The sequence below is a fragment of the Aquarana catesbeiana genome, linkage group LG02 (genome assembly GCF_042186555.1).
Source record: "Aquarana catesbeiana isolate 2022-GZ linkage group LG02, ASM4218655v1, whole genome shotgun sequence".
Taxonomy (NCBI): Eukaryota; Metazoa; Chordata; class Amphibia; order Anura; family Ranidae; genus Aquarana; species Aquarana catesbeiana.
The window spans coordinates 174,707,091-174,725,107 of record NC_133325.1 but is presented as its reverse complement, the minus strand read 5'-3'; the positions used below and the strand labels follow the sequence as shown (position 1 = coordinate 174,725,107).

Here is an 18,017-nt window from a genome sequence, read left to right as displayed (position 1 = left end):
AATATGCCTTTGCTCCATTGCAGAATGACATTAAATTTGGCCGCCATAGGGAAATAACATAGCCATCTTTGGAGGTGCTTAAAATACATCTGCTGCTTTGCAGGGAACTCTGCAGGATCTATTTTAACGCACCTGGTCACCCCTACAAAAGGTGACCAGGTCTATGTCAGGCCATTTAAATAATCCAGACTGCCATTATATCCAACTTCTATACCAAGCTTCATCTGCATTGACATATTACAGTGCTTACCTGCACTTTAGTCCAGATGTCGTGCCATTTTGGTTCATAGGGTTTCTGGTAGCAGAAATTCTGAGATTCTTTATAAATGCCAGATCTGTTCTCCACAAGTTTCACAACAGTTACTTGGTTTCCTTAATAAAAAGGCACAAGAAACATTTGTTGAATATGTATGAAATACCAGCAAATATCCTTCCAAATCCAACATATGTAAAAGGAAAACATAATTAACCACTTCAGCCCCGGAAGGATTTACCGCCTTCCTGACCAGAGCACTTTTTCCAATTTGGCACTGCGTCGCTTTAACTGCTAATTGCGCGGTTATGGAATGCTGTACCCAAACTACATTTGCGTCCTTTTCTTCCCACAAAAATAGCTCTCTTTTGATGGTACTTGATCACCTCTGCCATTTTTATTTTTTGTGCTATAAACGGAAAAAACCGAAAATTTTGAAAAAAAATGATATTTTCTACTTTTTGTTATAAAAAAAATCCAATAAACTAAATTTTAGTCATACATTTAGGCCAAAATGTATTCGGCCACATGTCTTTGGTAAAAAAAAAAAAGTCAATAAGTGTATATTTATTGGTTGGCCTACAAACTAGGGTACATTTTCTGGAATTTACAGTCTTTAATTTATGACTGCCGATGTCATTTCTTGAGGTGCTAAAATGGCAGGGCAGTACAAAACCCCCACAAATGACCCCATTTTGGAAAGTAGACACCCCAAGGAAATTGCTGAGAGGCATGTTGAGCCCATTTAAATTTTTTTTTAAATCAAAAAGGTGTTTATTGAACAAGTTTACATAGCTTCCATTGTACAAGCATCATGCAGTAATATACATTCATGTGAACGGTACATTCCAATCATCATTTATTACCGAAAGCTCTATAACATTCCAGTGCTCTACCACTCTATGGTCAATAATCTTTTAAAGAACCTCAGGGCCCCCCCCCCCCCCCCCCAGGACACTGTAGTAGTCTGGACATTACCAGTTCCTTAGGGCTCAGTCCAGGGGTGTCCAGCCATGGTGCCCAAATCCTCTCAAATCTATTAGAGCTACCTCTATGTTGGTAAAGGCATTTTTCCATATTCAGGGTGTTACCCATATGCGTTATCCAAGATTTCACTGATGGCGGCAAAGCCGATTTCCAGCCAAGCAATATAAGTTTGCACGCCTGGAACAGTGCCCTAGTGAGTGCTATTCTAGTCATCTCTTCCGGAACAATATCTTCTAGGACTCCTAATAAACAGTGAATTGGGTCTAGGGGAATGTTAGTCTGAAACACTTGATTAAGTGTCCCCATAACCTCACTCCAATACCTATGGAGTTTTGGACATCTCCAAAGTAGATGAATGAGATCACCTTGATGTCGTTCACATCTACTACATAAGGGATCAGGCCTTCTACCCATATTATAAAGTTTAAGTGGGGTGTAGTGCACTCTAAGTGCTATATATAGTTGGGATACCTTTTGGGCCACATTGAGAGAGCATATATTAATAGATTGCAGAGCTTCCTCCCATTGATCTACCGTAATTGGACCTATATCCTGCTCCCATAGGGATGGTGCCCTAGTCGGGTGCGCTTTTAAGAGTTGCATCAGTAACATTTGTTAGCAATATGAGATAAATCCTTTAGTTTCTGTGCTGGACTGTATCAAATGAAAAATAGGGGTGGTTGACAGAGTCCAGGGAGCAGCTTTTCCCTGTGTGTCCACCGCATGTTTGAGCTGGATATAGGAATAGTACATAGTATTTGGCAAGTTATACTTAGCTTGTAACTCTGAGAACGTCATCAGCCTGCCATCTCTAAATATATGGGATAAGAGAATAACAACAAAGGAGCGCCATTTGGGACCCTGTTGCAGCTTTGCTAACTCGACGTACGAGAGATTCCCCCATATTGGACTATATTCCGTGAAACCTGAGAGTGGGTGTCAGTTTGTTGGACTTGTGAAACAACTGGGCCTCAAGGCCCATCGGGATCGTTTCCGCTCCTGTCCCAATCAGCATTAACTGCGCCGATGAGCCAGTCGGGTCCCAGGCCATGGAGCCAACCAGATGCTGCAGCTGAGCTGCTATATAGTACAGCCAAGGGTCGGGTACTGCCAGCCCTCCGCTGTCCTTAGGGTTTTGTAATTGTTCCAACTTGATTCTAGGGGTGCCCGTACTCCACAGCAGTCTTTGGAAAAGAGTGTTAACCACTCTAAAAACCTTTAAGTGTATCACTACTGGGGAGTTGTGTAAGAAATAGAGTAGCTGTGGCATTAGTATCATTTTTATTAAATTTGCCTTACCCGCCAGTGAGAATTTGAGCCTGTTCCATGTATTAATTTTGTCCCTAAATCTGGACAGCAGGGGGTGTATATTTAAAGGACAATATTCCGCTAGTTTAGGTGAATTTTGTATGCCTAAATATTTGAATGATGACGTTACTGGAACCGAGCAGGAATCCGGCAAATTCACCACTCCCCCCTCGTCCAACAACATCAGAGCCGACTTAGACCAGTTAATTGTCAGGCCAGAAAAGTGGCCGAATCCAGGGTGTCCCCCAGGAAAAACATCATGTTGTCAGCATAATCTTTTCGTGGAGATCCCCATATTTAAAACCTGTGATCCCCTGGCTGGCAAATACTACAGCCGCCAATGGCTCAATGGCAATGGCAAAGAGCAGGGGAGACAGGGGACATCCCTGCCTTGTGCCCCTGCTCAGAGCAAATGCATGAGACATCCTACCTGACATCCTAATGGTCGCCTTCGGGGAGGCATACAGCAGTTTAACCCAAGCTATGAAGCGATTTCCAAACCCAAACCTGGATAGTACCGCCCAGAGATATCTCCAGCGTCTGTCAAACGCCTTGTTGGCGTCTAGGGATAGCAAAGCCCTGTTCCCCTCATTATCCAACTGTAACTGCATATTTAGGAATAGGCGTCTGAGGTTGGTGGCTGTGGATTTTTGCAGCATAAAACTGGCCTGATCGGGATGTATTATGGAGTCAATGATCCGGTTGACCCTAAGCGCCAGGACCTTAGCCAGGATTTTAACATCACTTTGAAGTAGAGATATAGGCCTATATGAGCTCAGATCAACTGGATCCTTCCCAGATTTCAATAATAAAATTATATTAGCTCTAGTCATGGAGGTTGGTAAACTACCTTCCCTAAGAGAGTCATTGAACACTTCCAACAGATGTGGCATTATCCACTCGCCATACTAGGCAAAAACTTCCATGGGGATACCATCCTCTCCTGGAGCCTGGGAAAGGAGCATGCCGCATGTTTTTGCATTCTGCGGCGGAGGATCTCAAGCGGTCCAGTGAATCCTGGGCCGAAATCCACGCCTCCCTCGCAGACTCCGTGGGGTTGGCAACATAGTTTAGCTCCAGCTGACGCACCTGATCCCCAACCTGTTCCAATAGTGCTGAGGAGTTTCTTTTGACTATGGCTATCTCAGCAATAAACACTCCCCTAAGGTAGGCCTTAAAGGCTTCCCAGTTTTGAATTTTATCTGTTAAATGTTTATGAGAGTTAAAGAATTGTTCTATTTGGTTGGAAATTCGTTCTGGGGAAACAATTTCAGCCAGAAGGCGTTGAGCTTCCATGGCGCCCTAGGTAATGAGGTTGGGGGTTGGGCAATCAGCCACACAGCCACTGGCGAGTGATCAGATACTCCACGCGGGAAATACTCTCTCTTAGATACGCATTCTAGCAAATTATTGGTGCCTATACTAAGGTCTATACGGGACAGGGAACCGTGAGTTTTAGAGAAGCATGAAAACTGCTTTACATTAGGGTTACGAATGCGCCATAGGTCGGTCCAACCTAATTCCGCAATTAGGCGACTGAGCGCTGTACCCCTGCCACCCCTAGGAGAAGGGACTGGGGGATGTCTATCCAATTTAGGATCTAGGTAGCAGTTAAAATCTCCCATGATCAGCAGTGGGACATTAGGTTTGCCCGCCATGTACGTCAGCAACAACTGCAACACCTCCCGTGCCAATGGGGGTGGGATATATATAAAGGCTATCAGCAATGTTAAGGTATACAGCTTACAGTAAATGAATACAAATCTACCAGCATTATCCACTAGCGAGTCCAGTTCCTGGTATGTCAGTGCTTTGTGTATCAGTACACTCACCCCACGTGAATAAGCAGTGTGAGTGGAATGATAGGACTTGCCCACCCAAGCATGCTGCAAGCAACTCACATTGTCTCCCAGGAGATGTGTCTCCTGAAGGGCAATAATGGCTGGATGGAATTTGCGCAAACCAGAGGAGATCATGGTCCTTTTTAAAGGGTCATTCACTCCGCGCACATTCCATGATACTATGGGTGTGGATACCATTGCAAACATTCAAAAATACATTGGAAAGGAATTCCTCTGGAGGTCAGAGCAGTTCTGGCTACATGGTTGCCCAAGTGCATTGGATTGTGTTGCATCGAAGAGCACTTTTTCGGCAAAGGGTCTGCACAATGGAAGCTCGGTGTTCGTGAAGGGTGGATTTTCTCGCGCAACTGCGCGGCAAAACAGTGGAAAACAAAAAGTAGAGATAAACTGTGTTGAGAGCCCTGGATCCAGCCATGCCATAGCGCACACAACTAGAACTGTCCAGAGGCTGTAGGGTATGTGGTCTGTTCTGAATATTAACGCTAACAGGGCTTTGTAACAGTAGCCATGCAACCCATGACTTCATGCATCTTTTAAACACCCGGCATGGTATCATCACCCGTGAGGGTCTGTGCTTCAAGTGAAAATAACTGGTGTGAAAGAAATAACGATATTTCTGCGGTATTCACTCGCTGCGTAAGCAACTAGTATAGTTCCTCTTCAGACTGATAAACATAAAAGGGGGGTGGATGCCCTGCTTTCCCCTACATTTCTTCTGCCATATCTGGTTTATCCGGCTCCGTCATCACGGCTCTGGCGGCACAGAGCTTGCTCGTTTTGATCCAGCCATGTCGCAGCATCTTGAGCATTTTCAAAAAAGTGGTTCTGTCCGTTGGCCGTCACTCTTAGCTTGGCTGGGAACATCATTGCATTGGATAATTGCAGCCTTTGTAGCCTCTTCTTTACAGCTGCAAATTTCGATCGCCTGCATTGTACTTCAGCGGAGAAATCTGGGTAAAATGAGATTTTGGTGCCGTTATGTTTGATGTTGCCCTTTTCTCTGGCCAGTCTCAGTATCACCTCCCGGTCCTTGTAATTCAGGAGCCTGGCCAACACTGAACGCGGAGGGTTCCCAGGAGGAAGAGGGCGTAGGGGCACTCTGTGTGCCCTTTCCACTGTGTAAATAGGAGAGAAAGCTTCTTTACCAAAAACTTCCTGCAGCCATTCCTCAAAAGTTGTGGGGTCATGTCCTTCCACTTTTTCAGGGAGTCCCACTATGCGCACATTATTGCGTCGCAGACGGTTCTCAATTTCGTCACTTTTACTAAAGGCTTGAAAGGCATTTTGAGTGGCCATCCTGACATCTCTGTGAAGGGGGGGCAACTGGTCCTCCACGTCGCTCACTCGACCCTCCACTGCTGTGGTTCTTTCCCTGATCTTTTGGAGATCTTTGCACATAAGGGACACTGTTTCTTTCAGCCCTCCAAATTTCTCCTTCAAGTCATCTACTGAGATAGTACATTTGTGCACAGCATGCAGGATTTCACTCAGAGAAGGCTGGACATTGTCCTCTGTGGGGGAGTCAGATGGATCAGACATGAGATCCTGCTGCATGTCTAATGGCACTGTGTCATCTAGCATGCTTGTATCTTCCCTGTTAGCCAGCTCAGAGGTGTATAAGGGCTGGGGGGAGCCATGCAGGGGGGAATCAGAGCGCCCAGCCAGCTTTTGAGCATAGTAAAGCATTTCCCTGGATTGCTCCTTGTTTTTAGGGAGTTTGCTGGACTTACCCCCCTGTTCGGATTTCTTCTCTAGGCCGCGCTGTGCTTTAGGAGGCTGAGACTGGCTGGCGCCATCTTGGGACTCCCAGGCCTCGGTCTCCGTTCGGTTCCCCCGGGTCATCATCGGCTCCGGACGGTTAGCCAACAGCACCGGATGTCTCCAGGAGGTATCAGGCAGCTCTCTGGAGCAAAAACAGGCGAAAACGGTGGTGAGGAAAAGATATTAGACAGGATTATCAGCGGGAGCTCCGTGCAGCAGGTCTGCTCACATGCCTTGTCAGGCCACGCCCCCATGTTGAGCCCATTGAATATTAATTTTTTTTTGTCCCAAGTGATTGAATAATGACAAAAAAAAAAAATTACAAAAAGTTGTTACTAAATGATATATTGCTCACACAGGCCATGGGCATATGTGGAATTGCACCCCAAAATACATTTAGCTGCTTCTCCTGAGTATGGGGATACCACATGTGTGGGACTTTTTGGGAGCCTAGCCGCGTACGGGGCCCCGAAAACCAGTCACTGCCTTCAGGATTTCTAAGGGCGTAAATTTTTGATTTCACTCCTCACTACCTATCAGTTTTGAAGGCCATAAAATGCCAAGATGGCACAAAACCCCCAAATGACCCAATTTTGGAAAGTAGTCCCATACGCGGCTAGGCTCCCAAAAAGTTTCACACATGTGGTATCCCAGTACTCAGGAGAAGCAACAGAATGTATTTTGGGGTGTAAATTCACATATTCCCATGGCATGTTTGAGCAATATATCATTTAGTGACAACTTTGTGCAAAAAAAAAAAAAAAAAAATTTTTCTTTTTCCCGCAACTTGTGTCACAATATAAAATATTCCAAGGACTCTACATGACTCTCAGCAAATAGCTTGGGGTGTCTACTTTCCAAAATGGGGTCATTTGGGGGGGGGGGGTTGAACTTTCCTGGCATTTTATGCACAACATTTAGAAGCTTATGTCAAACATCACCCACTCTTCTAACCACTTGAAGACAAAGCCCTTTCTGACACTTTTTGTTTACATGAAAAAATTATTTTTTTTTTGCAAGAAAATTACTTTGAACCCCCAAATATTATATATTTTTTTTAAAGCAAATGCCCTACAGATTAAAATGGTGGGTGTTTTTTTTTTTTTTTTTTTTTCACACAGTATTTGCGCAGCGATTTTTCTAACGCTTTTTCTTGGGAAAAAACACACTTTTTAAAATTTTAATGCACTAAAACACACTATATTGCCCAAATGTTTGATGGAATAAAAAAGGATGATCTTAGGCCGAGTACATGGATGCCACATGACATGCTTTAAAATTGCGCACAAACGTGCAGTGGCTACAAACAACATTTTTAAAAGCCTTTACAGGTTACCACTTTAGATTTACAGAGGAGGTCTACTGCTAAAATTACTGCCCTCGATCTGACCTTCGCGGTGATACCTCACATGCATGGTGCAATTGCTGTTTACATTTGACGCCAGACCGACGCTTGCGTTTGCCTTTGCACGAGAGCAGGGGGGACAGGGGTGCTTTTTTTTTTTTTTTTTTTTCCCTTTATTATTTTTTTTGCTTTTTTTTATCTTATTTTTAAACTGTTCCTTTCATTTTTTTTTTTTTTTTGTTTTGTTATCTCAATAGGTAGTGACAGGTACTCTTTTTTGAAAAAAACTGGGGTCTATTAGACCCTAGATCTCTCCTCTGCCCTCAAAGCATCTGACCACACCAAGATCGGTGTGATAAAATGCTTTCCCAATGGCGCTGTTTACATCCGGCAAAATCTAAGTCATGAAATGCTCGTAGCTTCCGGTTTCTTAAGCCATAGAGATGTTTGGAGCCACTCTGGTCTCTGATCACCTCTATGGTCAGCTGGCTGAATCACTGGCTGCATTCCCAGGCTCCCTGTTGGGACAGGAGAGCCAGACAAAAACATGGAAGACGGTGTGGGGGGGGGGTTGGGGGGAGGGATTCCCTCCCACTGCTTGTAAAAGCAGTCTAGAGGCTAATTAGCCACTAGGATTGCTTTTATATGAAAGCCAAACACTGGCTGAGAAGAATGATACCAAGATGATACCTAAACCTGCAGGCATCATTCTGGTATAACCACCCAAAGTCCAGCAACATACTAGTACGTTGCTGGTCCTTGTTGGGCATATATTGTAAACTTTTTTTTCATGCAGCCTGTGGGCTGAATGAAAAAAAAAAAGATTGATCGGTGGGTATGCCCACCATTAGAATACCTCCCTTCATCTACCCACTTCTAATGATGGGCATACATGCACCGTACATATATGCCGAAGGATGGGGGCATCCTCCCACAAAAGGCAGGAGCAAATCGCTCCTCCGCCCCTATGCTTCGGCATATATGCTGAAGTATGTAACTGTGGTGGTGAAATCACCTCCGACAGCGCTGGAGTCACGGCTTTATGTATCGTGGGAGCAAACGCTGTTGCTGTCAAGATAGATGAATCCGCTCTGCAGCTGAATGGCATACCTGAAAACAAAAAAATGGTTACCAAAACACAGTAAACAGTAAAGTATAAAAAAAATTGCATATCTGAAAAGCAAACGATAAAACATAATAATAACAACAATAAAATATTGCAGAATAGACTACAGTAAAAAAGAGTAGAACAATAGAGAGAGAATAGAAAGCGAGAGAACAATAAAAAGACAACTATTTTTGTTTTTTTTATTTTATTTTTTTTGTGTTTTTATTTATTTATTTTTTACACTTTTTTTTAGTAACTTTTGTAACTGATACCAGGTTTGGGTCTCTCAAAATGCGATGGCATCTTGGGAGACCCTGTGAAAGTGTGTCCTAGTCTGTGCAATGCTGTACCCTACGCTAAAACTCAACTAGTGAATGGTAGCGTTCAAAACATTCACCATGTATAGACCAGGATTGTCAGGACAGGAGGGACAATAATAGCGGGTGTCATGCCTAAATCCGCGCTTGCTACAGACACAACATCTTCTTTGGGGGGCTCGTTGGGTAGGGGTACTCGAGAGGACATAAGAAAAATGCCTCTCATGCAGCCGGCTTACTGCATTTGGTTGGGGAAGGTGAGGTGGAGCACCGTCTGGAAACAGAAGGGCTCTGACGATCTCTTCCTGGCCAGAAAATTTAATCAGGGACTCATCAACGCAGACAACTTGATGGGGAGTAAACAAGTCTGCAAAACGCTGGTTGAAGTGGACCAATATGACCGCAACTCACTCTTTTTATTTATGCCCATGTTGAGGGAAAGGCCCAGAAAGATCTTAAATTCGGAGACCGTAATTGGTCTCCAATCTCTGGCAAGGGAGGACTGGGGATTAGCGGCGATGTGTTGACCAGCGTATAAATTGCTTTGGTCCACAATAGATCTATAGAGATCTTCGGTGAAAAACAGCTAATAAAAATCCAGTGGCGTAAAATCAACTGTTTCCACCTGAATTCCGGGTTGGCCAGTGAATGGGGGAAGTACGGGTGATGCAGAAGTGGTGGGTTCCCAATTCGGATTGGCGAATGCAGCAGGAAGGGCACTATGGGCACGACGGGCCTGTGTTCGTCTTCTTGGTGGCAGCGGGACACTACTAGTGCTTGCCACCTTGCCAGCTTGAACTGCACTTATGGGACTTGCCACATCACCACGTGATACTGCAGTGCTGGATGTACGACCAGGGTGCACTAGGCCGCTGGTGCTTGCCAGTTCACCAGAAGGAATAGCGGCGCTAGTACTGCTCTTCTCCATACGAGGGACCTGCGGTTCTTGCACTTCAAGGACAGAAGAAAAAGTTTGGGGTCTGGTACTCCTGACCTTGGCAGGGACCACAACTCCGTCGTCAGAGCTATCTGTCATGGAGCCGCTGTCCTCTACAGGTTCGTATTCTGAGCCTGAAGCTGACAGATGAGTGACTTCCTCTTCACTATCTGTCATACTCAGAAACGTGTAGGCCTCTTCACTAGTGTACCTCCGATTTGCCATTTTGGGCTCTAAATTTAGGGGTACACTAGTGAGACTCACAGGCAAAAAAGCTCCTGACTGTTAGTGACTGATTCAAAACGCTACCAAAAAACTGTTAGCGATCGCAGGGATCAGGTACTGACTCTGCGAACTCTGCAGTTATGTGTGCTTAGTGTTTTGTAAGTGTCAGTGATCGATCAATACTGCACTTGGGTGGGCTGGGCCAAAACGCAGGTGCTAGCAGGTATCTGGGCTGATCCGGCTAACACTGTGTTTATGGGAACCCTAAACTGCTGGGGATGCTAGTATAGATCTGATATCGATCCGTTCAGATACTATAGCACTAAGGAAGGTGTATGCTGCGTGCGTGGGTGTTAGTGGTACTGGCGCTAAACTGACGCTGCCTGGGGCGACGCAGACCTTATCTGACCCTAAAAACGTAACTTATATCACCGCCGGGCAATTAGGGGGTTAAACCTTTATAAGGTAATAAACGGCGGGTGCCCTAAAACTATAATAAACAAACTAACTAACCAGTGTCACCCGTAACACTTATACAGTGATCGCTGGTGAAAGGGTTAACTAGGGGGCAATCAGGGGGTTAAAACCTTTAGTAGGTAGTATATGGGGGTCCCTGTCGCTATAAAACACTGACAGCGAACCTATATACTTACCTCCCTAACTAGTGTCACCAGTGACACTAATACAGCGATCAGAAAAACGATCTCTTTGTGACAGTGGCGACGGGGGGTGATCAAGGGGTTAACCTTTATTAGGGGGGGTACCCTGGACCTAAAGGGGGTACCCCAGACCTAAAGGGGGCTAACCCTAACTGCCCTAACACTTATAACTGTCACAAACTGACACCAATGCAAAAAAAAAACTGCTATTGGTGTCAGTGTGACAGGGGGTACAGTGGGGTGATCGGGGGGTGAAACGTGTGCCTAGTGTGTTCTACTGTACGTGTAGTGTTGGTGTAACTCACATTGATGTCTTCTCTCCTCGGCGCCGGAACAAAAAGACCGGCTTGAGGAGGGATGACATCACTTCCTCTGCCTCTGTTTACATTACAGAGGCAGAGGAAGGATTTCATTCGCCGGGAGCGATCGCGAGGGGGTGGCCACAAATAGATGGCCTCCCCCTCACCTCTGATCGCCCGCGAACAAATGCCGGCCGCCTCGGGCACCAGAGGGGGGGGGGGGAATACAGGTACGTGATTCTGCCTGCCCGTGCCATTCTGCCGAAGTACATCGTCATGAGGCGGTCGGCAAGTGGTTAATAACAGCTAAACATATTCAGCGGTGACAGGGTGGATTTGATTTAAATAAAAGTCCATTTAAATCATGATATAAAATCACTAGTAAAAAGGCTTTAGATCAACTTGATTTAAATCATAATTTTTAAAGAGCAATTGTCATCTCTGTCCCGCAGTGGCTCCTTATCTGACCTGCTGTTGACTCACCGACAGTCCCATTCACTTTAATAGGATGGCTGGTGATGCAGCAGTGACACAACAAGGTGAGGAACATGGCAGCAGCAGGTGAGTTGATGCCCGCTAACAGGTGCTGGCATGATAGATCTGAAATGACAGGTGCTCTTTAAATGTAAGGACTCATTCTTGCTGGTAGTTAGAATCTTTAGATATTTGCAAACAAAATGAAGGTTTCCTATTTAGAATAATAAGCTGTCAGGTTAGTAAATATTCCCAAACTGAGTCTTTTCTTCGGCCTGTTGCCATTTTGCTCCTAAAGGGAGCAATAAAGCACTTCAAGCTATGTGCAGAAAGATCACAAGGTTTATAAGCTGCTTAGAAGGTTTCACTTTCATTTTTACTGCTTGCCCTTTCTCCTGACACTTAGAGAATGGTACAGATGCATTTATCTTCATACAGTTTGTAGTGTACATATACAGTATTTGCAAAACAATGGGATAAAGGAATATTCCTGAACTTTGTTTTATCTCATGATTACTGTGAAATTGTGTGAATGCTTCAATGCAGTGCATGTTATCTCAGCTTGCAGAGCTTGGATTAATTGAATGAGTTTACCAAAAAATGTAAATATTGCAGAATATACAGCCTCATGCCACATCAGTAAGCTCCATTTCATGCTGAATAAACTATATTATTGTAGCTTAGATTTTTCCTCCAAATGCAATTTTAATAAAATTAATTTGATAGAAAAAAAGAAAAAAAATCATCGTTTTTATCCACCCTGAGCAGTACTTCATAATTCCCCTGTTAGGGAGATTCACCTTCTCTATTTGTCCTGTTTACTGCTATCACTGAAAGAAAATATCTTTCCCTGCAACAGGAATAATAAAAAAAAAAAAAAAAAAAAAAAAAGGTTTTGTTATTCTACTTCCGGTAAGGCCCCTTTCACACTGGGGCGGTGGGGGCGATGGCGGTAAAACGGCGCTATTTTTAACGCCTCTTGACCGTCATTTTTGCGGCGGTATTCGGCCGCTAACGGTGCGGTTTTAACCTCCGCTGGCGACCGAAAAAGGGTTAAAACCGCTCGCATAGCGCCGCTACAGTGGCGGTATAGCCACGATATAGCCTCGCTGCCCCATTGATTTCAATGGGCAGGAGCGATGAAGGAGCGGTGAATACACCGCTCCTTCACTGCTCCAAAGATGCTGTTTGCAGGAGTTTTTTTTCTCTCCTGCCAGCGCACCGCTTCAGCATGAAAGCCCTTGGGCTTTCACACTGGAGAAACAGCAGCGGCAGTTTTGGAAAGGACTGCCCATTATGACACTGCCAATACCATGTAAAATGTTTAAGTACAACTAAAAAGGCAAAACTTTTTTTTTTCTCCTCATTTTGGAGCGTGTAAGGGAGGGTTATAACCCGTCAGATTTTTTTTTTTTTTTTTTCATCATCCCACTGGAGAGTTTTACCTTCACTTCCTGTCCTAGAGTCAAAACAGGAATCTCCAAAGTGAGGGAACCACTAGAACTAGTGTCCTCAATGGAAGATTTCCCTTGAAATAAAAAAAAAAAAAAACTGGGATTTTCTTTTACTGATAATGGTAAATAGGAAACATAGTAAGGCCTCATGCACACAGGTGTATGAATTTATGCTCCAAATATGCTGGATTATTTCTGCCAGAACTTGGCAGAATAAATACTTGTAATGTTGTGTATCTGAGAATATGGCGTAAATGCATTCTACTGGCCGTTGGAAAACATTTATGCTTATATGAGTGTTTACATGTGCACGCACGAGATTTTTTTCTCTTTTTGGGAGTGCATGTGATCAGCACAGGGCCAGACAGAGGATCAGGGGAGAATTAATACTCCTACAAGCTTTACTAGGAACTGATGGAAGTCACAAGACTGCTATATACTGGTTATGAGAAAAGGTATTTAGCAGTTTATATTTACTAAAATAATTGCATTTCCATGTTCTGTGCACTGTGGGAGACCAAATATAGTGACTGCAGGGTCCTGGGTTTAGTAACACTAACTGCTTTGTGCAGGCAGCCCCAAACCCCCCTCTTCTGGCATCCCCTTTCAGCTCTCCCTCTTCTGTTTGTGCCCCTATAATAAAGCCACTTGTTGTGTGGTCTCACTCCTCACCGCCGCATCCTTTACAAACAATGAGTCATCACCTGTCAGTTGCCCGCTGACAGCTGAGTGTAAAAAAATAAAAATAAATTCCGGCAATAAAATAAAAAATACAGTGTGGAACCCCCCCCCCCCCAAATCTATGCCATCTATGTCCCCATAAGGGCATAGCACCTCCGAAGGGTCTGGTATGAAGGGGGGTGGACCCCCGCTGTTTTTTTATTGCCGTCAATTTTTTTTGCATTCAGCTAAAGACTCAACGCTTGTTAAAGCGGAGTTCCGGAGCTGCTGACTTTTAATATTAGGATACTTACCTGTCCATGTCGGCATCCCAGCCAATGTTTCCATCAGCTCTCGGATGCTACCACCGCCATTCTTGGTAAGGGAAACCGGCAGTGAAGCCTTTTTGGCGACACAGACAGGTCCCAGAACACTGCATTGACCAGTCACGCGCAACTGGCTGTGTGAAGCCGGAAGCTGTCACACCTGGGAGCTCATAGTAAAGATGCCGGTGCCAAGGAACGAAGATGGCAAGTGTGACCAACTGGGGTGAGCACACCGCTGGATCGTGGGACAGATGAGTGGCTATTTTTTTTTTTTTTTAAAAGCGGAGTTCCGCCAAAATTTTTTTTTTTTTTTTAAATGTCAGCAGCTATAAATATTGCCGGTGCTGACTTTTAAAATATGGTCACTTACCTGTCCAGGGCGCCCGCGATGTCCTCACCCGAACTGTCTTTCGGCTCTCGGGTGGAGGCGCCGCCATCTTCGGTAAGGGAATCAGGAAGTGAAGCCTAGCGGCTTCACAGCCTGGTTCCTTACTGCACATGTGCGAGTCGCACTGCGCGTCCTCACATTGCGTTGATCACCGCGGAGCCTGCGGGTATCTATGCCCAGAAGTGGGTACAAATACCTGGATTAGACAGGTATCTGCTCCCCTCTGAAAAGGTGCCAAATGTGACACCGGAGGGGGGGAGGATTCCCGAAAAGCGGAAGTTCCATTTTTGAGTGGAACTCCGCTTTAAGTCAGTGGCTACAGTTTTTGTAGCCGCTGGCTTTTATTATTTTTACAGGAGACTGCAGCTCCTCTTTAAGGGCCCTTTCACACTGGGGCGGCGTCCGTGGTAAAGCGCCGCTATTGTAAGTTGCGCTTTATCGTCGGTATTCGGCCGCTGGCGGGGCGATTTTACCCCCCCCCCTAGTGGTCGAGAAAGGGTTAAAAACCACCGAAAAGCACCTCTGCAGAGGCGTTTTGCCGGCGGTGTAGCCACGCTGTCCCGTTGATTTCAATGGGCAGGAGCGGTGAAGGAACGGTATATACTCTGCTCCTTCACCGCTCCGAAGATGCTGCTAACAGGACTTTTTTACCCATCCTGCTAGCGCATCGCTCCAGTGTGAAAGCCCTCGGGGCTTTCACACTGGAGAGACAGCAGCGGCTGTTTCGGGTCGGTTTGCAGGCGCTATTATTAGCGCAATAGCGCCTGCAAACCGCCCCAGTGTGAAAGGACCCTAAGAACTGGCTATTCACAGTTTGTTGTGGAGAAAAAAAGAGGTAAAAAAAAAAAAAAAAAAAAAAAAAAAAAAAAAAAAAAAAAAACACAAACACACACACACCAACACAACTGCAAAACACATGTAAAAACGCAACACTTGTGTTTTTGGTGCGGGTCCATTGAAGTCTTTTACAGGCAAAACACAATCTGCTGTGGGAGAAAAAAAAAGGTCCTGCCCCTTTCCAAAAACACAGTGGCTGAAAAATGCATAAATGTGAACGTGAACCATAGGAAACCATGTTAAATGAACTGTAGTGAGTTTCTGCAAGACGCACTAAAAAACACATAGGTGTGAACCAGGCCTAAGGTAAAAATAGATGTAACGGCATAACAACTTTAAAATAGCGATGTATACATCTGGTGTGCACGGCCAGATAGGGCAACATAGAACTGCATTTCGAGTCATGAAAAATGAACGACGTACACCTATAAAATCTGGATATTTTATGCCGATATTCATGAGGTCTATGGGGGCACAGAGCGCGATGACACCTGACCGGGGTTCTAATCCCTCTCCACTCTGTCCATAACTAAAACAAGGAACTACAGTCTGCTCACATAATTTGTAATAAAAACATCTTTGCCATTCTGAAGCTTCCCTACAACCACTTTGCATATTATTTTATATAAACTGTGACTCTGTACTTGATAAAAATGCTGCAGAAATCCCCTGAGCGTGAGATCTGTGCATGATATCATGAGCCTAGGCTTTTTACCAAACAGGAAGTGGGCATTTACTGGCAGGAACAAAAAAAAGTTAAAACAAGAAGGGCAGAAGATTTAATAGAAGGAAAGATGACTGAAGTTCCGCTTTATCTCCTGTATATGACTTGTGTGATATCATTGTGAAGGGCTGAGGCTCCCACCATATGATCCTGTCACTCTATAGTCACTATGGCGACCCCTGAGGAGACCGGTCATGCAGTACACAGGACATGCCGCCTACATCCCCCTAATACAACTTTACTAGATGGAGGGCCGCCATCTTCCGGGCTGGGCTGCTATTCATTCATTACGACCTAAAACTTCGTGACAACACACAGACAACGAGCACTACCACAGAACATTACAGGAGGAAGGAGAGGCTCCGGTTACCTGGCGTAGTAGAACACAAGACGGGGGAAAGTGACAAGAGAAGTGCCATAACCCCTCGCAGCGCTCTCCAGCCTCCTCCGTGCTCCTCTCCCGCCATAACCTCAGACTTGAACGTGTCACCCAGACGAGGCGTGGAACGCAAGCTGTTTCACCATACACAGCGCTGCTAGACAGGAAAGCTTGCCCAGACCATGTCAGCTTCCGGGTTACATTAACGTCACGTTACCCTCTTCACTAAGACTTCCCCTCTGCCTGAGACCGCCCCCTAAAGGTCACGGTGTGCTGAGGGGGCAGTGTGGTGTATCAGGGTGGGAGGGGCTGCGAGGAATAGGCGGGGTTTAACTGGGTGGGAGGGGCTCACAGTGGGTTTTGTGTTACAAGGACATTCCTCCCAACTTCACAAGGTGACAAAGAGGGGAGTAGTGGGTGTGGCTAAATTGCTCTGATTATTAGGCGTGGCCTGAGGGTCAGTTCACACCATAGAAACGCAGTCCGGATGCATACTTACCAACTGTCCCGAATTTCCTGGGATATTCCCGATTTTATTGTTTCCCGGGAAATATCCAGAGAAATTCGGTTTTTCCCGAATTTTTGCCTCCGCCGCTAGAGGCCCGCATTTTTAAGAAGAGCAACACGGCTGGGTAGCTACAATAGAAACTGAGCTGTTGCGGCGCCGCCCACCCCGCTGCTGGTCTGTTATGGAAAGGGGCGGGGGGTGGCCAGTGGTTCTATTGTAACCACGCGGCCAGCGGAGACACTATTTTGTTCCCCCTTGGCCTCTGTTCTTTAATGGCGGTGGAGACACTACTAGTAGGACACACACCTGATGTAAGGGGGGGCTCCGCTGGTGACACCTGATGTAAGGGGGGGCTCCGCTGGGGATACCTGATGTAAGGGGGGGCTCCGCTGGTGACACCTGATGTAAGGGGGGGCTCCGCTGGGGATACCTGATGTAAGGGGGGGCTCCGCTGGGGACACCTGATGTAAGGGGGGCTCCGCTGGGGACATCTGATGTAAGGAGGGGCACCTCTCTTGACATTTGATGTAAGGAGGGGCACCGCTGGTGACATCTGATGTAAGGAGGGGCTCCGCTGGGGACATCTGATGTAGGGAGGGGCTCCACTGGGGACATCTGATGTAAGGGGGGGCTCCGCTGGAGACATCTGATGTAAGGAGGGGCTCCACTGGGGACATCTGATGTAAGGAGGGGCTCCGCTGGGGACACCTGATGTAAGGAGGGGCTCCGCTGGGGACATCTGATGTAAGGAGGGGCACCGCTGGGGACATCTGATGTAAGGGGGACCCTGCTGGGGACATCTGATGTAAGGAGGGGTTCCGCTGGGGACATCTGATGTAAGGAGGGGCACCGCTGGGGACATCTGATGTAAGGAGGGGCACCGCTGGGGACATCTGATTGTTAAGGAAATGATTAAGAGCTCCAATCGAGCCCAAGGTTATCTGCTGCTGTTTCTAATTGGAAAGTGTGGCTATGCATGCATATAAAAGTAAACACTCTGAGACACGCTCAGCACCGTTACTTTTTACACTTCTAATTTATTCAAGGCGGTGCTAATGTTTTATACACAAAAATACGTCATTGCTATGTTAGTCTAATAGGTACATCTCATTGGTTAAGATAGAAAAGAAGATGGAGAATCTTTATAACGAGGTTTGGCTGTCTTTGGTTTTATCTTCAGTTCCGCGTTCTTCTGATGTGTGGGAT

The 18,017-nt window shown here is 45.7% G+C and overlaps 1 protein-coding gene across 3 annotated transcripts in view; it reads right to left on the bottom strand.

Moving 5' to 3' along the window:
* The window catches only part of NEMP1 (nuclear envelope integral membrane protein 1), a 62,496-nt gene extending 45,965 nt beyond the window's left edge, over positions 1-16,531 (bottom strand). The window contains exons 1-2 of one of the 3 annotated variants that reach the window (XM_073613836.1): positions 16,295-16,531; positions 251-372 (exon numbers count right to left, since the gene is read on the bottom strand). In XM_073613836.1, coding sequence (XP_073469937.1) covers positions 251-372; positions 16,295-16,391 — 219 coding nt within the window. In that variant the 5' untranslated portion in view covers positions 16,392-16,531. Of the gene's footprint in view, positions 1-250; positions 373-6,140; positions 6,281-16,294 lie in introns of those variants that run through there. The other 2 variants (XM_073613837.1, XM_073613835.1) reach the window with 2 other exon arrangements.
* Positions 16,532-18,017: the final 1,486 nt, after the last annotated feature.